We start from the raw sequence: 26,680 nt of genomic DNA, 5'->3' as shown, positions 1-26,680 counted from the left end.
ATTAGGGCCTAGAAATGCACTGAGTAAATGTGTAGCAGCAATATCCTCCTAATAACGGAAGAGTAACTGCACGAATGAATGGTACAGCTGATCAATTGGCCAGGAACGGAGCTAACACTCCTTTCATTGGACCGGAACCTGTTCTGGGGATCACCAAGGGTGCAGTTCTTGAGGCTGTCAGAGATTGGATCTGGAGAGAGCATGAAAAGAACTGGGTGATGTGTCCTCGGGGTTAACCAGTATTGCTTGCCTTGGCTGGGTAAGCAAAGAACCAAAGAGAGCTTGGTTAGAAATCAGATTACTCTGACTGCAGGCCTATTCACCGGGGGCATGGTAGGTTCAGGAAGTATCTGTACAGGGTGGGGCTTATTAGCTCGGAACCGTTGTGCAGATTGTGTCAGAAAGAGGAGGAAACGGCCTCTTAGATTAGATTAGATTAGGGCGGCCTCAGGGCCTACACCACTGCGACCCCTTTGGATCTATTGTGGCTTCCCAACGTTAGAGCTTGCTTTCTACACTCGTCCGTTTAATCAGACTCTTAATTCTGGAGAGCGGCTCTTGGGTAAAGCTCACATGCCTTGGTTTTTCCTTCCCCGAGAAGTAAAATCCTTAGCCCACACAAGCCCCTCACACTGACACAACACGTGCAGTGCCGTTTTCTCCTCCTTTTCCCGACAGAACCTACAAAGGTTATCATCTGCCAGGTCCATGCAGACAGCCTCTTACTTGTTCGATTGTGTTGCAATCGAACGGTTGCGCTATGAAACCTTTGGATCTTTGAAACCAAAGGAGATTGTGGCGCAAAAAGAACTAGTAGGGAAAGTCTTCAACCTTCTTAGTAGGGGAGGATTCATCTACTATATCCAAAAGCGAGGGCGCAATAAACCTCTTTTGCCTGCGGAGTGACCCACATTTTTGTGATTATACTCCAATCAGCGATAACATTACTTTCTTAGTTTTAAAATTCACGCAAGTTCGATTTTTTTTGTAGCTAAACATTGCAAAATAAAAATGTTCATTATAAATCTAATGTCTACTACGGTTTCAAAATTATAGTCTAGGATAATGACGCATTAATTATTTGTACGTAATCTTAATAACACATCACTCTCGATTTTCATTTTTTTTTTTTTTTTTTGTGGGTCAATCAATATTATTAGTTGTCGCGTGTCGTAGAAGTCACGTGACTGCGGACTGTTACCTCAGCATCGATCATAGAGTCACGATACTTCTTGTTATTTTAAAGAAGTCGATAAGAAAATGGGAACTTAGAATTTTTTACTTTTTTTAATAATCTCGTTTAAATTTTTAGACAGGTTGTCGCCATCGAGCGTTATTGAACTAATTACTCACGAGGTTATTCCTGATTTTTTACTTAAGAGTATTTCGACTAAAAATCAAGCCTGAACACTCAAATGACTTATTTTATAACGCGTAAAGTTTTATTCAAATTTTGAATTTGTACTAAATAAAATTGTCAACAATATAGGCTCACCAAAAATAGAAGAGCTCTTTAAAAAAGCGAGATATTCCAGTATTATTTTTATAAAAGAAAAGCGATTCTTTCAAGAGAAAATCATTAAAAGTTCAGGAAAGCTAGAGTGTTTTCTGTGAACTTGAAATTTAGTACCACGTTAAATTCTCAGTTAAATTGGTGTGTTAACATTCCCGTAAGAGATGGCAATTTAGAGGAAGTCAACCCTAAAAACCATTCCCTAAATCCCCTGGAAAAAGTTTCAAATTTAGTGGGTAAATCAGAAGTATTTAAAAAAAAAATCTGAAAACTGTAAAATGGCATTTTCTCTCAACTAATTTTTTGTTCAAATTCAAAATTTTATTTAAATCTTGTTCTTTTAATGTTAAACATGGGATGAGGGCCTAAATTGAGCTTAAATAACACATTAAAGAAAAGCCTAGGCGCCACGGTAGCCGAGCGGTTATAGGCTAGACCCGCAAAGCTAAGATGTATTGTTGGTTTAGTGGGTTCGATTCCCCCGGTCTAGACCTTGGATTTTATTTAATGGTTAATATAAGAAGAAATATAAGAAGACGTTTATAAGTCGCCTTCGACCACGACTCCTAATTTGGTACCTACACATAAAGCCTGCATCGAAAATTAGGCATTACTTTCTTATTAAAAAAATCTTTCGCCCAAAAGTGCCCTTATTTGGAAATATGTTCTATATTAAAAGTAAGTGATTAGTACATCGAGTTTTTCAAGAAAATTCGTTTGAGCCAATTTTGGGGAAACCTGCGCCCAAAAAAAATGGACCTTTTCATTAAAGCGAAAATACAATTTCCTCGCTCAAAATGAGGCAATTGTCGTGTGTAATTGTAGTCTAACTCTATACCAACTGATCGGTCTACCATTGTTAATGGATGAATGTACAAAAGTAAGGGAAATTCTGGGTAATAAATGCGAAGATTCCCCGGCTAGCTGGTGGCGCGTCGTAGCGTTCACTAAGAACTCCAAATTGTATTGGGCGACTTGCCAACCTCTCAGATATAGATTTTGGAAATTAGCGGCCGTTCTAAGCTCGTACTCTTTGCACTGTACCATTGTTGGCGCTATTTGTCTAGCTGAATGCCAAGTAGTTAAAAACGTCCGGAAAAAAATAATAGTAATAGTAATAGTAATAATTTTAATTTATTATTAAATGATTGGCCGATCATTTCCCCAATTCAGTTTTCCTAGCAATTTACTAGCATATTCTTAAAACGTTTTTCGCAATAGTAAGATGACGTAGCAGGTAAAACATCGAACAAAGGCAAATATTTTAATAATCACCCTGACTCGGCAAGTTAAAGACAGTTCTGTATGTGTGCTCTTAGAATGTGGTCAACGACCTCTTGAGAAAACAAATGTTGGTTCGAACTAGTCGAATGCAAACACCCGAAATAAGTCTCTACGTCATGCAAAACAAAAATGCAATTCCTGTGTTTGAGCGGTGGTAGGTTTTTAAGCAACCACTGTGGTTAACCAGTCATTTATTTTCTATCCCTTCCGGTAGCTTTTTTTTCCGGATATCAAATCCTGTTACTTCCATTCGTAGGTTTGCATCATTATAGTGGTTTTGAGGATGATATTATTTTGTATGAATCGTTTGATTTCTATTGGCAATTTGGAGCGTCGTCAGCGCTATAAGGGAGTTTCTCTCGTTTAAGTCTAGTTTTTTTGGGATAAATATAAAGTTGACATTTACGACACCTAATCGGTAGTTGGGCGTGAAGTCTCGCTTAAAAAAATAGGCGATTACTTTACTTTATTACCTAAAGCTAGGCTCTACGGTAGCCGAGCGGCTATAGGCTAGACCCGCAATGCTAAGATGTATTATTGGTTTAGTAGGTTCGATTCCCGGTGTCTTGGCCTTTAGATTTTATTTAATCTTAGAATTCTAGGTTAGCGAGGAATCGGTCAAATAAAAAACAAACTCATCTCTTTGCCAACGTTTCGACAAATATATTGTCCTCTTCAGGGCCTGGATATTACAAATACACAAATACAAACAATTTAGAGAATCAGTAACACAGAAAATCAGTAAAAAAAAAACAGTAATATAAAAATAAAATACAATAAATTCTTTATAATTAATGAAAACTTTCGTGGCTATGCCTATTTTTTTTTTTTTTTTTTTTACTGATTTTCTGTGTTACTGATTCTCTAAAATTGTTTGTATTTGTGTATTTGTAATATCCAGGCCCTGAATAGGACAATATATTTGTCGAAACGTTGGCAAAGAGACGAAATTGTTTTTTATTTGACCGATTCCTCGCTAACCTAGAATTCTAAGTTTAACAATTTACGGTCACGAATCCTATATATTCATATTTTATTTAATGTTTAATATGAAAATTTAGTAGTAGCCTATGTTAGGCAGATATAGGCTAGACCCGCAAAGCTAAGATGTATTGTTGGTTTACTGGGTTCGATTCTCCCAGTCTAGGCCTTGGATTTTATTTAATGGTTAATATGAGAACTTTACAGTAAAGTATGTTAGGCGGTTATAGGCTAGACCCGCAAAGCTAAGATGTATTGTTGGTTTAGTGCAGTGGTTTCCAACCTTTTTGTACCTGCGCCCCCCTTTAAAAAAAAATTGTTGCGCCCCTTAATTTTTCTAACAATCTAATTTCATAAATACTCAACTGATATTATAATTTATTTACCTAATGGGCTACAAAATAATATACAATATTATGTAAAAATATACATAAAAAATAATTATTTATTATAAGAAATAATAAATTTAAATGTAATAAAAACAAATCTTACAAAAATACAAAAAAAAGAATATACCTATAATTAATACAACATTATAAAAATTTAATGCGACGGTTGAGCTTGTTTTTCAGCACAAATTTTCTCAAACCGTGGTATCATTGAAGAAATCGCGGTTCTCAGTTCCTTTTCAATCACTAAGCGAGATGGATACTTTGTTTTTAAGACAGCTACTGTAGAAAAACCAGTTTCACAGAGGTAAGATGTTACAAATGGCAATAAAATTTCTAAAGCTTTGTTTGTCAAAGTAGGAAAATCGTTTTTTACTCGTAGCCAAAACGTAACAATATTATTTTCTTCTTGAAACATCTGCTTTAATGTGCTATCACTAGATAAGTCAATTATCATTTCCTGCTCTGCTGTCGTAAGGCCAAAATCATCATATTTTTCAATCACAAATGGGTTTCCAATCGCCCCGCCGGCGCTCGGCTCCAGCAAGAGTATGGATGGATGTTTTAGCATTTATACCCGAAAAATTCGCGGCGAGGATTGTGGATTACGTATACCTATTTTGCTGATTCATTTTTTTGACACCTATTCGACTTTTTTGGTTTGTATTCGAAAATGATATTTTGGAAACAGCTGCATGCCCCCCTTGCAACAGTCTCGCGCCCCACAGGTTGGAAACCACTGGTTTAGTGGGTTCGATTCCCCTGATCTAGGCCTTGGATTTTATTTAATGGTTAATATGAGAAATTTATAGTAAAGTATATTTGTTAGTCGCCTCCCTCCGTCCATGACACCTAATTTAGTAACTGGACGTAAAGCTTGCCCGAAAAAATAGGCAATTACTTTACTTTTTTTCACATTATTACAAAGTTAACTATTTTTTTTTTTAAAGTTTAACAAAGAAGCTTACTGTAATCTCAAGATATTGACTTTACTAAGTAGTTATAATATATGTTAGTAAATGATTTACAGCTAGAAGTTTATTGGCTGGTAGCCAGTACCTTGGTGTTTTAGGAGGCTCCCTGTGGCTAACAGTAAACCCCCTCTATCTTAACTACGAGTATAACCTGTCTAAATGTAGTACTCAGTAGATGGAAATGAAGAGCTTGTAGCGTTGAGTAGAAATTTTGTGGTCGTTAAGGAGTTTGGTAAAGAAGTCAAAATAATGGTTCGCTTTCAGTTATGTTTTCCTGTGTACAGAGACTGAAAGTGTTCACTGAAAGAAAGAGTATTCAAGTGATCAGCCTGGGTTGCCTTTCAGAGATACTAAGACTGTGAATGGTACATTGAAAAGAGCTTTTCTGCAGTTAAAAAGAAAGGGAAAAATGCTGCCTTTTGAGAAGATTTTCTTTAATTTCCATTCATTCTAAATATACTTCAACTTTAATTTTACCTTGAAATAATCTCGTTGCACCTTGAAAGAGTGGTGTTTCAGAAATGGAATGTCAAGTACTTCAGATTGGGAGCGAAAAATTCTTATTAAAAGTAATCATTAAATAAAGGAAGTGATGTGACTTTCATAGGATATTCAAAACTCGCCGGAAATACATGTTTTAAAGCCGTCTATACATTTAAAAGTCAAACAAAAAAATGTAGCCCTTGTTCTATTAATAAATTTTCAATTTCAGTCTTGGCCAAACTTTATTTTTCGAGTGGTGGCGGACGAAAATCTCAAGGCTTCGAAGTCCATTTAATGGAAAAGGAACTCTTTTTCATTCTCGAGGAACATTGGAACTTGGATTTAACAAAGTGGAAACAATTCCAAGGATTTGATACCAATACTTCCAGCATATAAGTTGAAATTGCTTAGAGCCTAACTTAAATTATGTTTAAATTAAAATTAATTTAATAAAAGCAAGTTATTATAATTCAAAATTTATCTTCACAACACATAGTTTTGGTTAACTTTGAATATTAAATTTGTTCTCAGTGAACATTATATTAAACTGTAAAGTAATATATTGTTAAATAAGTTTTCACAAGTGGTTCTAGTTATTTGCGATATTGCAACTTATCTAATTTTGTAACTCTTTTTGTATTTTTGGTCTGGGCACTTCTTAGTTTGATGGATTAAAACTCATCTTGAGGAGAACTCTTCTGTAAAGTGCTTTTTTTTTGCTTGTATTAATATCTTCTCTTCCATTTCTGTAAAAACAACTGAAGATTACAGACTGAGGAGACCGGCTGTTCACTATGGAAAAGTAACAATATGTTTCTTTAAAGAAATAAGACGCAAAACCATGGACTCAGAACAAATATCGCAAGCCGGTATTCTTACAATTAGCGCCAAAGTTTACTTCGTGGAAACCTCTTGCTAAGAGCAATTCCATGTCCATTTTGACGGAGCTCCCTCTTGTCGAGTCCTATGGCCATTCCATGATCAAATTCCTAGGCTTTCTAAGCTTACGTTGACCGGATTATCAAACCCATAAAGTACTAAACTCCTAGCTAAGCAAGTGAGTTTTTTTGATGGATTCCTTCGCCTTTCTTGAACAAATCTCAAAGTAACCGTAAACTTAGGCCCATAAAACGTATTTCGTTTTGAACTAGAGATACATACTCGTACCTTAGGCGCCACGGTAGCCGAGCGGGTTAGAGGCGAGACCTGCGACGCTAATATGTATTGTGGTACTGGGTTCGATTCCCGGTCTTAGGCCTTGGATTTTACTTAATGGTTAATAAAAGAAATTTTCAGTAAAGTATGTTTGCTAGTCGCCTCCGTCCACGACACCTAATTGGTAGTTGGACGTTAAGCCCCGCCTGAAAAAATAGGCGATTACTTTACTTTTTTTTTTACTTTACTTTTTTTACTCGTACCTAAGGGTTGGATATATTTGAGAGGTTTCCTTCATTTTGCTGGTTTACAAGCATATTGAAACCTTACCTCAGTGCAATGGAGAATCAAAACTAACGTTACGAAATCAAAGTTTATAGTATTTACTCTCAGACGGAAAATCCTACCACCTATCTTCTTGAACCAAACTCCTATACCAACTGTGGACAAAGTACGCTACCTTGGACTGCACCTAGACAAACGGTTGACATGGAATCCCCCATACTAGACTGAAAAGACAAGAAACTAACCAACGCTACAAACTTCTCTTCAGACTACTTGACAAACGTTCGAAACTTAACCTCCATAACAAAAGACTCTTATACCTACTGTTACTGCGTCCTACTTGGTCATACGGCATCGAAGTGTGGGGATCGACTAAGCGTTCTAACTCACTACCGTCTCCAGACAATACAGTGAAAAATACTTCGAAAACTTCTTAACGTTCCGTTCTATGTATCTAACCTCACTATCCATAATGAAACTCAAAATCCCTTTCATTACAGATCTTGCTAATACTCGTTTCTTCAAATTTCATTCCACTCTACAGCAGCTCATCCTAACCCTCTCATTGAACACCTATCTTCCTCCACATTACCAGCTAAGGAGATTGAAGTGAATATGGCCTCGTGATCTTCTCTTATCGTGAGAGCAAAGCACGTTATTGGAGTGCCTTCTCCACTCATGATTTCCTTTTATTTCTTTTCTCTTTCACCATATTTGCTTGTTGCAACAACTGTTGCAGTGGTAAATTGCAATAAAAGATTAAAAAAAATAAAAAAAATCCAAGTGCAATCAACATGAAGCTTGAATTGAGCTTAGAAGGCATCTATGGGCAACATCAATCCCTAAATACTTATCTGACGTTCAAATCAATGTTCAGTAAAAACTTCTGCGTCCAGATTCTCTCTTCCCATATACTGAGCGCTGGAATACTGACGATTCTGTAGCGCATAGAGTAACAGATCCTTCGTCAATTTTCTTGATCTAAAGTAACCAGCACCTAATTAGACTTAAATTAAAATAAACTTTTGCAAATACTGACAAAGCAGTAACAATATTCATTGAGCTGTTAATTATTAAAACACCTGTAAAAAAAAAAAAGAAAAAAATATTTACAACACCTGGAAAAAAGCATTCCCAATTAATTCACGATCTCTATTCTTTGTTGATTAATATTATTTTAATTCAAAGTTGTTATTGACTTTGATCAATGTAAATAATCCATTGAAGAAAGGAGCTTTTGATTATAAAATCAGCCCCAGCTAGAAGTGAGCTGGTAATTAAGGGGCTACTCCAGCAGCGTAACAGCTCAATAATTCCAGCTGGTTAATTATTCCTCTAACTGCCTACCTTATATCTATTTTTATTACCTGCCGGCCTTTAGAAAGCTCGGTTCTCAAAATTGAATTAACTTTTATTCTATTCATTTAATTTTAAAAGTCAATTTATAATGTTGGAAATAAATAGATAATTTAAATTTCCTCGGCAAGTGAGTTGTTTTTTAAAAAAAGATTTACCCACATAAAAAGGAAGATCAAAGCATCTGTGCAGTCACATAAGATTGTGCGCTTAATATGTGGCCACACCGTAATGCCACAGTGAACTTAATATAATAAAGGACGCGAGAAACCAGAAAAGTTAGAGTTTATTTTCATTTTAATTGATAATTTATCATCAGAAAGTGATAATTAACAAAATTTTAAATAAAAAAAATTCTATAAAGTTAACCAACACGCTATTCTATTTTATGTAAATAGTATTCTTAAGAAAATACATAATCACTAGTTTATTCAATAATACTAAATAATATTATTAATATTGAATTCATTCTCACTAATGAGTGTTCAATGAATAATTTAACTATTGTTATATCTGGTTGTAGAGTAGGTGTGTTCTTATTGTAGGATAAGTGTCCTTCAAAATGTCCGAACAATCGACTATTCTTATAGCTGAGGCTTTTGTTCTTTCTAGTTTATTTTATTTTTTTTTTTTTTTTAGTCAATTTGTTTTTTCTTAGAACAATTTCTTCTTTTATTAAGTTTGTGTGGAAGTAGTGTGCCTTCATCATTGAGGGAGGTTCACTGTGCGATGATTAGCATACTGTTTTGCAGTGGCGCCATGGTAGCCGAGCGGTTAGTGGCTAGAGAGCACGCAAAGACTAAGATGTATTGTTGGTTTAGTGGGTTCGATTCCCTCGGTCTAGGCTTTAGATTTTATTTAATGGTTAATATGAGAAATTTATAGTAAACTATGTTTGCTAATAGACGACACCACATCCATTCACGACACCTAATTTCGTAGTTGGATGTAAAGCCCGACTGAAAAAAATAGGCATTATTTTTCCAACAATACTTTTAAATTATTGTTCATTATTTTTGGTGACTGATGAAAAAATTAATGCCAGTCTATATTATATAGACTTTATTCTGCCGAGCTTTCGACCTAGGTACTAGGTCATCTTCAGGGCTATGTAGAAATGATATACATATCTAAGACAGAAAAACAGTCTAAATTTCAAAACTGACATTAACAATTTAAACAACATATACGCCAACTTACTGCAAAATACTTGGACTATTGGCAACACTGACTTCCTTACAAACCAAACACAATCACACACAGACCGATCACATTCATTCCCGTGAACAGACAAGACAGAAGACACACTAACTCTCTGTAATAATGTAAAACAGTATATTATAAATTAGGTAAATATTTTTGTAAATTTTCGTTACATTATACATGTTCCTTGTAATATAATTAATTGGTAACACGCTATAAATATGTGCCACAGCCCTGAAGATGGACTTAGTCCCTAGGTCGAAAGCTCGGCATAATAAAGTTTATAATGACTGAAACTGACCTTAATTTTTTCATCCTAATACTTTTAAAGTTTTGCATTGGGTATTGTTCGGATAGTAATTCCGTTAGAACTATTCGTAACTAAGCGAACTCTTCGTCCAATGGAGTTTTTCTATCTCAATACTTAACCCGATAATTGGTAGTTTCTCTTTCTCAGAAGTTTAACCCGATAATGGGTAGCTTCTCTTCCTTAGAACCTAACCCGATAATGGGTAGTTTCCCTATCTCGGAACTTTATTCCGATAATGAGTAGTTTCTCTTTCTCGGAACTTAACCCGATAATGGGAAGTTTCGCTTAATAACACTGTGCAGCGCCTGTCGGAGACCAGAAACCTAAAAAAATTTTCGGAGACCAGAAACCTTAAAAAAACACCAAAATATTGAATGAAATGTAAAAGTTTTGGATTTAATCAAACATTTAATGAATTCTCTTTTGCTCGATTCTTAGTTTTTATAGATTTCTGCAGACTATGTTTATTTTCTCTTGCCATTTTGTATGTTTAATCAAAAAGTTAAAATGGTTATTACAAAGGTCATGCAAAGGAACATGTATGAAATGTTTAGCTAGTGCAAATAACTTGTTTTATATTATACATGCCAGAGGCTGTATATACATATACACATATATGTTAAGGAATATGAATATGTTATGGTTGTAACCGTACAGCCAGCGTTGTTGAAGTAATTGGTGAGAAAAAGGAGGAACTGAATGTACTTCCGGTTTGAGTTACCTACCACAGGATTGAGCTGCTCGCTGGCCCACGCACCACACACCGTATCCGGGGGGAGATATATCCTACCGTGCCAGCCCAGTAACTCCACATACATGTAGGGAAACTGTAGGGGTGCGTCTGTTATCTCACCTGTTGTACTTCCCAGCGCACCTATCCTCCATTCTCTCCACGATCATTTGCTCTCCTTCTATATATATATATATACATTTTTTGTTTAATCACCTGTCGTTAGTAGGAAATGAAGAAATTAAATTTAATTAAGTTGGATTTAGGTGAATAAAAAAATATCCATTATCAAATACCAGTAACCTATTTGAATTTTTAAATATTCCATTAGTGCATTAATTTATATTTTTTTATAATAAAAAACAAAATAAAAACTAATGCCTGTTTTTTCAGGCGGAGCTTTACGTCCAACTACCCAATTAGGTGTCGTGGACGGAGGCGATTAGCAAACATACTTTACTATTAACTCATATTAACCATTAAATAAAATTCAAGGCCTAGACCAGGGGAATCGAACCCACTAACCAACAATACATCTTAGCTTTGCGGGTCTAGCCTATAACCGCATAACTTACTTTACTACAAAGTTCTCATATTAACCATTAAATCAAATCCAGGGCCTAGACCGGAGGAATCGAACCCACTAAACCAACAATACACCTTAGCTTTGCGGGTCTAGTCTATAACCGCCTAACATACTTTAATATAAAGTTCTAATATTAACCATTCAATAAAATCCAAGAACTAGACCAGGGGAATCGAACCCACTAAACCAACAATACACCTTAGCTTTGCGGGTCTAGCTTATGACCGCCTAACATACTTTACTAAGTTATGCTTGTTACGAGTATTTTAGGATTGCTACCTTTGCGGTAGGGGGATTCGACGGCTATTCATGGGACACACCTACCATCCACGGCTTTTCCATTGAAGCAGTCATACTTGTGAACCGCACAGGTGCCACCATAGCCGAGTGGTTAGAGGCGAGACCCAGCAAAACTTAGATGTATTGTGGTACTGGGTTAAATTCCTTAGTATAGGCCTTAGATTTTTATAAGAAATTTTATAATAGTAAAGTATGTTTGTTGGTCCGTCCACGGCACCTAATTTGGTAGTTGGACTGGAAGCCCACCAGAAAAAAAGAAGCATTACTTTCTTTACTTCTACTAGCCAACCCCATTAATCTGTTCTGGTCAAAGCAAATGGAACTGTAACTCTTCGAGGCTCCACGAATACTCTTTTGCTTTGGCTGTGCGCCCAGTCCGAGACATTCATGCCTTTTGCCTTTTTTCTAGGGCTTGATAGAATGAAAAAAAATTTCCACAGAGAGGACCATTTCCATTTCCGTGCGGGGTAGTAACGGAACGGATTCTTGTGAGCTGAGTGATGACATTGCAATCCTAATTTGTGAAATAAGAACTCTGGAGAATGAATTAATTTACCGGCTTCCTAATATCTGATGGAATATCTAATTTCTTCAGGTTACACATTTATTGATTTCTACTTCTGACTTAACTCGCATACATCTTCAATTCTCTACAGTTTATTTATTTCAAAATCAGTTTTAATCAAAGTGGTCCTTTAAAAAAATGATTAAATGTATCCAATAGTGACTTTAAGTTGTAGTTCTTCATCCTTTTCTTTAAATTTACTTATTTATGCTTTCAGTGATGACTATCTTTTGCTTAAAAAATCTGTAATTTACCATCAAAGACCTGCTGGCATAAATAAACCCATTCAGTGTTACCAATTCAAATTTTCGTATTCCCCAGGGGATAAAATCTAATTCCAACTTACTGGTTCTCAAACATTGCTGATGCAGTAGACATAGACAACAAGTTATTGCACACTATTTTTCATTAACTTTATCTTACAACTAGTCCCGAGTGGGTTTAATAGCGATTCCCCAACTGTTTTAAACTTTCAACTCGCAAAAAAAATACTGTTTTGGAAATTTCTAGACTGTATTTTTCTCTTATTTTCTAGCTAAGGCGCGGTGGGGTGGAGCTGACGGTGCGGGAGTTGGAGGCAATGGCGGTACGGCAGGAAGAGGAGATGGCCTCTCAACGGCAACTGTTGGCCGCCAAAGAACAACGGCTGAGGTACCTGAAAGAGCACGAAGCCAGGCATGCTCAAGTGGCCCAAGAGCACGATCGTCTCAGACGGCTGAGAGATCGGGTCGAAGCTCAAGAATTAAAATTGAGCAAGCTGAGGGCATTGAGAGGGCAGGTCGATCACAACAAAGCCACCAACGCAACGCTCAGTGAGTAAAATACATATATATATATATATAATATAAGATTTTTATTGTTCTTGAATTGGTAAAAAACCTGCCGGAGTTCCGGTTTCCGAGAGTTTCAGTGATGAAATGAAGTTATTCATTTTATGAAGTTCATAAGAATAAATCATCTGTTCGCTTCGAAAAATTTCAGGTAACTTGAACTTTTACCGATTCTTAGGTCCTCAAAGGTCTTAAATTACAACTTTTTATAAATTACAGTTTTATTGTGATCAAAACTTTCTTATCCGACACTGCTGTATATACAGGCAGTCGAAATATCAAGCTTCAAAGTCCATCTATTTGGATCCAACAAAAATGTGTGCTGCTCCCATAAAACAAGATGATTCATTTGTTTTTATTTAATGGCGCGTCAACATCTGAGTTCATTAGCGCCCAGAGCTTTTCTCAGTGTACTGACAACGTCCGAACAGTTATAGATAACACTGTCCAATCGCCAAGTGTAGTAATCTGTAAGAAGCTCTCCTAGGAACAGAAAATCTAAGGGCCAGCAGCCTGGATTCGAACTCGCGTTCTCCGCTTTGGAATCTAGTATACGCTAACCACTAAGCTAATCCGTTCCCTTTATTTATTTTTTTAAAGCTAAATATTAATAAAATTTAGGGACGGATGTTGGTCTAGTGGTCAAGAGCGTGGTTTTGTAAGTGGGAGATCCCTAGTTCGAATCCCGCGTATGACTACTTTTTATTTGTTGGAATAAAATTGATAAAACAGTGAAGTATGAGCTTTACACGCCACCTAATTGATAATTGGATGTTAAGTCCCGCCTTATATAGGCAATTACTTTACTTTTATTAAAATATGTACATTGAAGGCCGCACTTCCGTCTTTAAAAATGGAACAGGTCTTCTGGCGCCTATTAAAGCATATTAATATTTCGAAAAAAGTGATTTGATTTTATTTAATTTTTTTGGCAAGGAAGAGATTTGTTAATATTTTTTGCTAAAAGATAAATTCCCTTGATATGTTAATAGTATATAAAAAATGATAATGTTATGCTGGCAATAAGGGATAGGTTGTCTTGAAGGGCTAAAACCCCTTCTTCCTCCAAAACACACCTTTATATGAAACAGCATATAAGTAGATGGAAAGTTGTGAGGCAGCCTCTGAGAGACAGATCTGTAGGTGAGGATTTGGGTGGTCAGCCTGCACCGCTTCACTCCTACACCACTTTTAGCCCTTTTTTTGTATCAAGTAACCACCTTTTCTATTCACTTCACTTGAATATATTGGGCCGCTTGAATAGGGCCACTGCTAGCCACACTTTACACTCCCTTTAAACATTCACTATCGCTGTTACTTCACCAAAATTACCTTCTTTATAAAAAGAAAATCCCTATTTTTTTTTAGTTACATATACATTTCAGTATTCTCTGTAAACATTCTCATGTAAACACCATCCCTAGAAAAAGGGTTTTAGGGCTACATGTTGATAATAAATTAACCTGAAAAACTCCAAGAGAGCAATCTAAAATGGTGAAAACGTACTGAAATTTGCATTTAGTCGCACATGGCACAAAGAGAAAAATGGCCCTCCTGCCCTTTATCGAGATTTAATTTAATCAAAAAATAGGTTACTGTTACAATATTTACGGGAATGCTGCCAGTCTACAATACCTAGGTTCCAAAAAGACCTTTATTAAAACTGTCCGGTAGGACCCTTGTATAAGGGTTGATCGTCAAAAACTGCACGAAAAAGCGTAACGTTGAAAAACACCCAACTTTGACAATTTTTTCTCTTTTTCTATAAAAGATAAAATTCCCAAATTTTCTTTAAAATATAGGGCAAACCCTCCTTTATAACTGTGATTTTTCACAACAAACCATTTCTTATAGATTTCGAGAAAAATGACATCTGATAAATTCTAAAAATATTAATGAAAAGTTAATGCAGTAAAATGATATTAATTAAAGGTAGTAACGCATCTGCCTGAGTTGCTATGTGAGATCAACACCCAATAATGTTCACCAAGTGGAGACCAATAAAATTATGCCTAAATATTTAAACGTGAGAAATGATTATTCAGAAAATGCTTAACTAAAAGATTAATCTAAATTCGAGCAGGTTTCCTCGCTGGGAACCTCAGAACTAATATCCTCAAACAGATTTTTGGGTTAAAAAAAATGGGAACCCCCAAATTAGCGAATTGTTTAGGTTTTTTTGCCTTTTTTTTTTTGGCATTGGCTTTCGCCATACAGCCAGCATCGTCTAGCTGCTTATCACTAGAATATCACTCACTCTCCATTCTTACTTATAAATACATTCGCTTCACTCATTCATCCCTCTACTATATACAACTATTTACATAAACCTTACAACTAATGGATGGATCAGTACTCTATATTCCTGCCATCCTTATAGCTTAACCTAAATTAAAATCACCGTAATCCTTCTCTAATCATTTTCTTGCATTCATTCTAATCGACTATTAACTTTTAAATATATTCATATTTCATTGCTAGCTCTGCTACAGATTTAAGCACATAGATGTTGGTGGAGAATATTATGTCTTCGTAGCGAAATGGTGCATCTAAATACCTGTATATGTCGTCAAACGTTCGTTTCCTTTCTACCACATAACGTGGACATATCATTATTATATGTTTGAAATCCTCCTCCTCATTGCAATCTTCGCAAAGAGGATAAAAAAGTTGGAATTAAAGTAATTTCCCGTATTTCTGTGGAGGAATTAAAGACAAAAAAATTACTTATATTTTTCTATTAAATAAATTTTCTACCCGAAGCTCCCCTGCAGTGAGGCATCTCCCAACTAGTACTTGTGACTTACATGTTGTGACCACTTCCGGTAAGTGGAGAAGTTCGTTAGTAGTGTCACTGATATATTTTTTTTTTTTTAAACTTTATTTATTATTTAATTTACAACTGCCTACTGAATGATTGCCTACAATATATAAAATAAAAATGGCTTGAATGATTTGAATGGCTCATGAGTCGACTAACACTGGATAACTGGTGAAGTGAATTTGAAGGATTGCCCTTTTCTATCAAGCGATCAGGTGATTGCAAGGCCATCGACGCTTCAGTCTTCGGCGAGGGATTCGAGGGAAGAAGAAAGAGTAGTCTGGGATAGGTTGTGGTTTGAGCGGATTGAAGTGTTGGGAAAGTTTGGAATGAAATTTTGGTGTAACGAGAATTTGGCTGGGTTAAGAAGAAAAGGGATTTTTAGGTCAGTACGGATAGTGTGATTGCTTAGGCAGAAAGCTGTGTTAGCGGATTTTCGCTTGAAGGGATTGGATGCGGTTGAGTTTGAACCCTGTACCGTACAGTTCAAGTCCATATGTCCAAATTGGGGCTAGTAGAGCTGTGTAGAGTTTCTTTTTCTTTGTAAGAATCCAATTTGGAGCGTTTATCGTGGAGTTCTTTGATCATTCGATAACGTGAGTAAAGTTCCTGTCGCTTGAAGTTGCACTGAATATAAAATTCAAGGTCTATCCAGGCAATAGTTTATCCAAATAAACATTCACTCTAAGCTGCTGCTTACAACATATAGTCATCGTAATCTTATCACTATCTAAGGTAACTTTTCTTGAATGTAAAGTTCTCTTTCAACAAGTGCTTATCAAGAAGTCATTTTCTAAAAGTTAACACTAAGTAGTTCCGCTACTGGAAACAGTAAAATGAGGAAGTAATAGAAATAAAGGAATATTAGCTGGAGTCATTCATACCGAATTTATATAAAACAGTTGAAAAGCTGGAAAAACAATTTCTTTAGAAGCACAGAGTCAAGCTAAAGCCGGGGGCGAAGTTAGGAAAATAGAAAACGGAAAACCATTTAGTCTCTCTCCTCCTCTCTCCTCCTCTCTCCTCCTCTCTTCTCCTCTCTCCTCCTCTCTCTCACATTGAATGTCAAAGTATTTTAATGATTCAAGAAAGTTTGTTGTCAGAAGATTTCCTTCCCCTCTAACCACTTGTAAGGAGAAGGAAAAGCGAAAGGTTTTTCCCATAGCTACATTGTCAAAAGTTTGTCATTCAGGTGTTTTACTTTGTTTCAAATCCTCTTTATATACAGTTTTCCTAGTTTGCTTGTTATACATTTTGCTAAGTTTGTTTTTCCTGCTCCCCAAAAAAAAAAACTTCTAGTAGCTTCACTCTATTTCTTCGTCTTCTAAATACCCGTCGCGGCTTGCATGGAAGATGTTCTCTCTTTTCTCCTCAGCAAAATGATATCCAAAGAAAAAGTTAATAAAATATTTTCCCTTAATGTTAACGAAAACTTTCTATTTAGTAAATAGGCTAATAGATAGTTCTTATTATAAAGTTTGCTCACAAAACGTTCTGCATCCTACTTCATTAAAAGCGTATTTCAAGGTGCATTTTCCATTGGTTAATGGTTTGTTTTTTCCATTGGAGGCTGAACCTCCTTAAGGACCTCCTTTAATTAGCGGGAAGAGTGGGATGGAAAAAAAGAAGAAGGATCTGCAAAGAGGCTATTCTTGGATGAAGTAGGGCAAGTATTGGAAGAGATGTATGCCATTAGCCAAGTTGAAGAGGGGGTTGTTCAGCAACGGAGAGGAATTATCCCTAATTGCCGAATCTCGTTTCCTAGTAATTCCTCTGGGAGGTAAACCGGAGTTTGGGAGAGGTGTACACCCCCTTAACTTCTTAAAATTGGGATGCTATTTTTGGAGTAACTGATGAGTTGCCGCTGCGCGGTGGGAGATTCACTCCAGGACTACCCTAAATTAGCTGTTTTTTCCTCTCTCCCGGTCTAGGAAGTAATAGACTTCGGGTCTGATATCTAGTCACATTTTAAAGCCAATTGTTAAATTAAAACGATTTAGTTAGGAAAGCAAATTAAGTTTATTGTGATTGAATCACGTCATTTTCATTGAAATTTTTAAAAACATGCCGCTAAGTTGAAGTGAATTCTGTATAATGCGATGAAGATTGATCTAAAATTTATGTACTGGCCACTTCTGAAGGATGAAACTACTTATCAGCTACCTGATAAGACTTCAATCGCAGTAACCCATAAGACTACCATATTGTGCGAAAAAAAAGTGAAATAATTTTTTTAATTTTAGACGGGCGATAAGTCTAACTACGTATTTAATTATGCCGCGCACGGAAGCAATCTAGCAAACATACTTTACAATAAAGTTCTCATTTTAAATATTAATTAAAATCCAACGCCTAGACTGAGAATCGATCCAGTACCATAGCACATCTGAGCTATACATCTCTCCTGTCTTTAATACCATGCAGTTATATTGGTAGAACGCCAATCTAATATTTCTTTTCGAACCCACCATAAGATTTGAGACTAGCGCTTTGGTGATTTCTATTCACCACAAATGTTCAGTGTTTTTCTAAATTTTTTTATTGAATGAAATTATATTGGAAGGTAAAGGATTTCTGGTTTTAATTGTGCAAACACTATGCTTTCATTTCAGTGAAATCGTGACTCTAAGGTAATGATGATTATCATCATTACCGGCCTTCATATTTACTTTAATTTTTTCATAAATTTTAACTTTCTCTGTAATTCGTTCAGCTACAATGATTCTTAACATTATAATGTTCAAAACATCTGGGAGGTCTGTCTTGTTTTTGATGCCTGTTTTTTCAGGCAGGCTTTACATCTAACTACCAAATTAGGTGCGCGTGGATGGAGGTGACTAACAAACATACTTTACTGTTAATTTCTCATATTAAACATAAAAAATCCAAAAGCCTAGACCGGGGGCATCGAACCCACTAAACCAACAATACATCTTAGCTTTGCGGGTCTAGCCTATAACCGCCTAACATACTTTGCTATAAATTTCTCATATTAACCATTAAATAAAATCCAAGACTTAGACTGGGAGAATCGAACCCACTAAACCAACAATACATCTTAGCATTGCGGGTCTAGCCTATAACCGCCAAACATACTTTACTGTTAATTTCTCATATTAAACATTAAATAAAATCCAAGGCCTAGTCCGGGGGTATCGAACCCACTAAACCAACAATACACCTTAGCTTTGCGGGTCTAGTCTATAACCGCCTAACATACTTTACTGTAAAGTTCTCATATTAACCATTAAATAAAATCCAAGACTTAGACTGGGAGAATCGAACCCACTAAACCAACAATACATCTTAGCTTTGCGGGTCTAGCCTAATTCCTCTCGGCTATAGTAGCGCTCAAAATTTTCTAATATTAACGTTTAGAATGGTTTATAGCATTGCTATGTCTTAATATCTGTTTGTTCAGATACTCTTCTTATCTTAAAAAAAAATTGAATTATTTAAATTTCCAAATTGATTTTGGTTTCACTAGATTTCTTTGAAGATTTTCAGTTATAGAGGATAAAGAAAAATAATTGTTTTATCTGTACAGAAAATTTTTGGAGTCATTTGTCGTGATGGGAAATCCACTTAAGGCTTTTAATTTCTTATATTTGGACCAAACCCTAGCCTTTGGTCCCTCAAGAGTCTTTGGATTCCTGCCTGAATACCACGATCACAAGTTCTGTCATTAATAATTCCACACCATGCTCCATTCATCGAAGAAAATTTCCTTACATTGAGCTGACAAGTCAGGAATATCCACTCCTTGGTGTTATCGCACTCGTGCTTTGCAAGTACTCATTTCTAAAGATTCTGAGGGTCCTCCTTCTGTATTTTGCCCTCCGCTCAATTCCATGGGAAAAAATATTGCTTCAGAATCATCTCAGAACCGGATGTAAACTACTTGTATAAATTATGAGACTAGCAAAAGCCGTGAATTAAATGTTAAAACGAAACTTTTAGGTGCCAGCTTTACACGAATCGTATAGATGTTGAAAACTTTTTAATTAAGTAATTTTAATTGAATTTGGTGTAGAGAGAACCCAAGAGGTTTGTTAATCTGTAAAAGGTTCTTTTGTTTTTGGAAATCTCCCTAGGCCATTAGCTAGTTACTCATTTACTCCACAGATAGACGGATGGTGATGTTGGTGTCCAACTATAATTGATAAATTATTAGTGATTTCTCTCGCAAACAGATGGGGTTTGCCCACTTAATTTATGCAGATTGCATTTAACCATATACTGATTGTAAATGCATACAAGCGTTTTTTTTTAGGTGCATAATTTAGTTAGCTGTCTACCTAACTAGTAGAATTGCATGTACATTTGAACTTGTTTATCCGTGTTAATTTTAAATTTACATACTTTTCATATTCGTACCCAAAGAGAATTATCTAGTCAGCGTTTGAATATCTACGCTAATCTAAGTTTAGAGTCAATTTATGAATCAATCTCTAAAGGATTGGGTACGCTACTTAAATAAAAAAATTTTTTAAACAAATAATCGTTTCAGGAAGAAATGAATTTTTAACTTTGATTTTGTACGTCGAAGTGCACATGTTTATTGTATTTCTGACTGGTTTAGCACTTTTATCCTGCAACAGTGATTAATTAATCAATTGAGTGTAGAGATTTCGACTTCACTTATGTTTCTGTCTCACTCTATATTTGCTAGCTCTGTTAATGTAGTGTGAGAAGGAAACACAATGATGGAAACATAATTTAAGTCGAATTCACTGCCCTAAATCAGGGGTCGGCAACCTATTTTAAGTAGAGAGCCATTTCTCCTTAAATAATTTTAATAAATCTTACCAAGAGCCGCAAGGATGAGAATGTAAAAATCTATGAAGATCATTTGTATTCGCAAATTATAATTTTACGATATTCAATAACATTTAAATGTTTTATATATTTATTTTCACATATTGCAAAGTAAATAAACAAATAAATAATAACTTAACGAATGAAAAAGCGGCAGTCTTACAATATAAATCAAGTACTTTATTTTGATTTTGTACGAGTATTATTCTATTCAATTTCAAACCTATCACATTTAAAATTATTTTTGAAAAAATGCCTTTAATAAATGGAATTTTCATTCGTTTCAATAAAATTAAAATATACAATATATTTTGGGCAGGCTGAAGAGCCACACCATTGGGATAAAAGAGCCGCATGCGGCTCGCGAGCCGCGGGTTGCCGACCCCTGCCCTAAATGGATTAATCATTATTTAAGGTTGTCGAAAGTCCGAAACTAGTTAGGGATGCAGTAACCATATGCACTACGACGGATAAAATATTATTATTATTATCCAGAACTACACTTCTGTGTAGTTATTATCTATCTATTATCTATTATCATGATTACGATTATTTAAAAGTTTCTGGATAGAGTTTTACTGGAAATCCTGTTGGAGGAAGTGGATTAGCCATTTCTTCAGGGTACTTGGCGTATCCCAGCCTAAAAAAATGAACACGAGCAACATATACTGTTTTACACCACAATACATTTACACCTAGAGCATAGTCATCTGTACAAGGAGGGGAGACTTATTTGCTCTCGGAACCGTTGTGTAGACTGTGTCAGGATGAGGAGGAAACGGTCCCTCATCTGTTGTTCGATGGCAATCGAGTGGTTGCGCTAAGAAACCTTTGGCTCTTTGAGAGCAAAGGAGATAAGTAGCGTATTAAGAACTAGTTGAGAAAGTCCTCAACCTTCTTAGTAGGGGAGGTTTCGTATACTAGACCCAAAAAGAGGAAGGCACAATAATGGCTGCGGTGCCGAGGGGCATAGGTCCCTCTCTCCGATAATCTAATGTAATCTAATCGGAAATACAAAGTTTGTGTTCCGCTCACAAAACGGAAAATTGCAGCAAATCCAAAATTTCTCTATTCTCCTCATTAAAAGTTTTCGATCAAAATTCCACCCTAAGTACCATATTGCTGATCAATTTTTAAATACGTCACAAATGATTTTTTTTTTTTTTACATTTTAAAATAGCAGGAAAAAGAATAGTGGGTGGCAAACTTTAGGTCATTCATTTAAAGCACCCTTTTAAGTGGCATTCATGGTCCCTACCATTTATTAAATATTTAACATATAGTGAAGTCGCTTTCTTCTGTAAAGAAATAAATGAGAGATGAGTTTCGAAACAGAAATTTGGAAGTTCATGGCTCGTGATTTGATTGGAGAGGAACTGTTTCCCAAAAGGAATTTTTAAACACGCAAAAACATTGATTTTTAAGAAGAGGTTCTGAATATTGGCCGCCCTTGAAAGTCCTTTTATCATAGTGAACTTATGTAAACTATTGGGAAGCTAAAATTTACCTAAAATTTTGTAGAAATTCCTGGGTTTTCCGAGTGAACCTTGAAAATTGTAATTATTTAAAGTTTTGAGAAAATTATTTTCAGATTTTTTACAATACTTTAATTTAGCATAATACTACTGAGGTGGGGGCTTTTCCAACTTAATGCTTAATAAAGACGGGTACACTCAGACAACTGTAATCCGAGCGCAGAAACGGAATCATGAATATGAAATATATGCATGCATGAATATGTGAATCCATTCTGTGAATCCACACAGCCAAAGGGGCTAATCTGTTCCCGGTGGTGAGGGGGGGCGGATCTCCCTCAAGAGGTTTTTCTTCAGATTCCAGTTTTTTATGTCCTGGATATCCTGAATAACTGTTATTTTCCATGTTGACTGTCATCTCTTGAGATAATATAAATTCATTATTTATCTCTCTGCTACTTTTTTTTTGCTGTCCTTTCACTACATTTTCCTTCTTCTTCTTTTTCCGCTAAAGTCTTTTTCTCTTTGGAAAATATGAACACAAATTTTCCATTTATGAAGACTCTGGGGAAGCGGAAGTAGTAGAAACTTGGGTTTGGGTAGTCTAATTCGGTACCAAAGTAGAAATCAATGATTTAAGGTTTTGAACAGAATTTGAGACTTATTTTGAAAGATTTTTTTTTTTTTTATTAAGTTTATTTTAAACGAATCCTCACAAGGCAATCATTTTGTATTACAATTTTTTGTGGAACTAAAGGAACACCCTGAAGTAGGCATGTAGAACTTAGCGAAGACCTAGGGTCAGGGAGCAAATATCACATCAAATCGGGGACCGGATTATATTCAGGGTGTACACGGAGGAGAGTTCAAAACATCGGGAGGTGATTCAGCAGCTCAAATGCTACCAAAAATATTCTATTCACTATGGCCTGATTCTCAATTCGATTCCTGATTCTCAGCGAAAAGTCGGTTACGAAACATCAAAGTTTTCTGCATTTACACTCCTCTGTTCGGGGTTGAGTTTTATTAAAAAACAAAAACATCTATATGGTTTTGAAGCTCAATAGATGCACACTTTTCCTGCAATTGGGTGCCTCCTTGATTGAAAAAAATGCAGTTGAAAATTTTAACAGAAATCATCGAGAACGAATTTTTTAGACATTAAAGTAAAAATTTCATTGTTATAAAAACCATTCTAGGGCTCTGGGTTTAGCAGATTTATAGGAAATTTAATGCTCTTTCGTTTGGAATAAGCAGATTTGTTGTAGGATAAAGGATAGAAAAGTTACGACAGTTTTTATGGTGAAAAAACGCGAATATCGACGGAAAAGTTAAAAATGCAAATATCTTGGACACTATTGAGAATCAGGCCATAGTGAATAGAATATTTTTTGTTGCATTTAAGCGGCTGCATCACTTCCCGAAGTTTCGATCTCTCCTCCGTGTACATCTTTTATATGTATAAAAATTAAATTGAACGTGAACCGATATCCATCATTTTTACAGTTCTAATCTATTGTCTATAGAATAAAATTTATAAAAAATAATGTATCTGGTTTAATCACAAAAAAAAGAATCCACATTGGCTAATAATTGGATAATAATTAGCAAAATATATACATAATATATATAAAATTTATATTGAATACAAGTTAAAATTCATTCTGAGGTCCATGTTTAGTAAGATTTGAAAATTGTTACAAGGACCAGATGAAATCACCTCGAAGTCCGGATGTTTCACATGCCTGTCCTAATGCATCCGTCTTAAGAGTATTTAGTTCAATTACTGATCTTCAACTTGTGCAATTTCGGCAAACCGCGTTTGAAAGCCCCAATAATCGTCCAGTTGTCAACCATATTCCATTCATTTCATGATTGTCACCTCTAGTACATCCATAGTACTCACTTTCTACCCATCTAGTGTTGATTGAAGTTCTATTTAAGTTCATTAAGTTTAAGACTTTTTAAAACAGCATTCAAGAATTAAAACTAGAAACGTTCTAGTCTTAAATCAAGATCTTAAAGCAGTTAACCAAACTTTTCAAAAAGTTGAAGGAGTGTAGTAGTTCAGAAGGTTTTCTTTCAGAATTTCCGGTCTGGATGTACGATCGTTTTATCTCACTTCCTCAGTCTGTCTTCGTTCTTCCTCACTATTACTTATAGTGAATGGTAAATTCTCCCTTATTCAGCAACTATTAAAATAAAAGGTTTATTTAGGGAACTTACACTTTTTTGCGAACTGGACCCACCAGAAAATGCAGGTTTTCTAAACAAAAAAACAGCTTTTCCTCTAAAAGCAAGATTCTTAACACCAAAATTTCCCATGGATTGGAAAATATTCTAATTTCCCCCTACGGAACAAAAAATAAATATATAAACTATCTCTTGTAATGAATATTTACTTCTGTTTAAATAATGCTTTAATATAATGATTATTTTTATTTTATGCAAAAGGTCGTGACCCTTAACTGGTCCGCAGAGCTGCGGTTAAGCAACACCGCTCTAAAAAACAGTATTTCAAAATATTGTTACTCTTTCGAATATAAAGAATTATAATTTGTGTTAAAAACTGTCCGGTAGGACAGTTGTATAAGGGTTGATCGTCAAAAACTGCACCAGAAAAAGCGTAACGTTCAAAAACATCCATCTTTGACAATTTTTTTTCTCTTTTTCAATTAATAAAAGATAAAATTCCCAAATTCAAGCAATGGATTTCGTATTGTATTAAATAAAAAAAGTCTTCTAACTATATACTTGTATTTTTACAAACATAACACTTCGAAGAAATTAGTATAATTTCGTTACTTACCAGTGATTGGCTTGTTATCAGTAGTTACTTCTTCTTGTAAAGTTTAAGGTGATGCATTTGATAAAGTTTCTCGACTTGTTACTTATGATTTTAATACAACAAAAAGGTTCAGAAATCAAATTCAAAAAAGAATTTAAGGAAACCAAGAATGCTAAATTAGAACTAGTCGATTAAAAAGAAAAGATCAAAGGATATATTTTTTAATTTAATTTTTATTATTTCATTTTATTTTTTTTATTTTATGATTTAAGATTATAAATTAAAAAAACAGTTGGTCACACTGCTTAGATATCTCTCCCTATACCAGCTGATCTGCCTAGCCAGTTACCGGCGGCCATCTTTAACTCGTTAGTCGTGTCTCTTCATTTTCGTGTTTTTTTAAAGTGAATATTAGTGCGTGTTAAAGTGAAATTCTATTTTATAAATTGTGTTTAAGTTATACTTAGTGCGTTATATACAGTTTTAGTGCGAATAGTGTTGTGAATTATTTTAAATAGTGTCAAGTGCTATTGGTGGATTGGTGATCTATTGAGATGCTGATGAACTTGGATATTCTTTAAACAAGGTAAGTCTTTATTATCAATTATTTTATTTTGAGGGACACTTATTTATTTATTTTTCTTGCATGAAAATAGCATGTTATTATTTATATTATTACTTAGAAAGTTACATGACTACGTTCAGTGTTGGTTAATTCTTTAATTTTGAATACCTCAACAAATATTTAAATTGATTTCTTAATATTTTTTATCTATTCTTTGATCTTTTCTTTTTAATCTTCTAAAAGTTCAAAATTACCTTCCTTTGTTTCCCCCAGATGTTTTTTGGCTATGATTTCTAAACCTATTTGATGTATTATTTGATCTTTTCCTTTCAATTGACTAAAAGATCAAAATTGGCCTTCTTGGTTTTCCTGAAGGCTGATGTTGTTTTCTGGAATTGATTTCTAACCCTATTTAATGTATTCTTTTGGATCCACTAAAAGTTCAAAACTACCTTACTTGTTTCTTCAGTTTCGGAATGGATTTCTATTCGTTAAGATGCATCCTTCACTACTTTTTTAATAAACTACAGGTATTAAATTAACATTCACGGTATTCACCAAATTGTTTTTTGGAATTGATTTCTAACCCTATTTAATGTATTCTTTTGGATCCACTAAAAGTTCAAAACTACCTTACTTGTTTCTTCAGTTTCGGAATGGATTTCTATTCTTTAAGATGCATCCTTCACTACTTTTTTAATAAACTACAGGTATTAAATTAACATTCACGGTATTCACCAAATTGTTTTCTGGAATTGATTTCTAACCCTATTTAATGTATTCTTTTGGATCCACTAAAAGTTCAAAACTACCTTACTTGTTTCTTCAGTTTCGGAATGGATTTCTATTCTTTAAGATGCATCCTTCACTACTTTTTTAATAAACTACAGGTATTAAATTAACATTCACGGTATTCACCAAATTGTTTTCTGGAATTGACATTGAAACCTTTGATCTTTTTCTTCTTTATCGACTAAAAGTTGACAATTATCATTCTTTGTTTTCCCAAATTGTTTTTGGGAATGCATTTATTAATCTTTGTTTCCTTTAATCTTTTCTATTTATGGAACTATTAACTTGAAATTAGCGTTCTTTATTTCCTTATATAGAATTTTGAATGGCTTCAAATATTTGTTATTTCCCCAACTTTTGGGTTTTGGAATTCATCTTAATGTAATCTTTAATATATTTTTTTTAATCGACTATAAGTTCAAAATTAGCATTCTTGGTTTTCCCAAATTGTTTTTAGGAATTTATTTCTAATACTTT

The 26,680-nt window shown here is 34.8% G+C and overlaps 1 protein-coding gene across 14 annotated transcripts in view; it reads left to right on the top strand.

Annotated features, from left to right (window-relative positions):
• ASPP (Ankyrin-repeat, SH3-domain, and Proline-rich-region containing Protein) overlaps nucleotides 1-26,680 on the top strand; it is a 602,088-nt gene that overhangs the window by 492,131 nt on the left and 83,277 nt on the right. For all 14 annotated transcript variants that reach the window (XM_074125835.1, XM_074125838.1, XM_074125841.1 and 11 more), the window contains one exon: nucleotides 12,650-12,926. In XM_074125835.1, the coding sequence (XP_073981936.1) occupies nucleotides 12,650-12,926 (277 nt within the window). The remainder of the gene's footprint in view (nucleotides 1-12,649; nucleotides 12,927-26,680) is intronic.

Source organism: Rhodnius prolixus, unplaced genomic scaffold (assembly GCF_049639745.1).
Source record: "Rhodnius prolixus isolate KJV_2025 unplaced genomic scaffold, Rpr scaffold_3, whole genome shotgun sequence".
In the NCBI taxonomy this organism is placed as follows: Eukaryota; Metazoa; Arthropoda; class Insecta; order Hemiptera; family Reduviidae; genus Rhodnius; species Rhodnius prolixus.
Note: the sequence above shows the minus strand (reverse complement) of the source record. Positions and strands in the feature narration are given on the sequence as shown.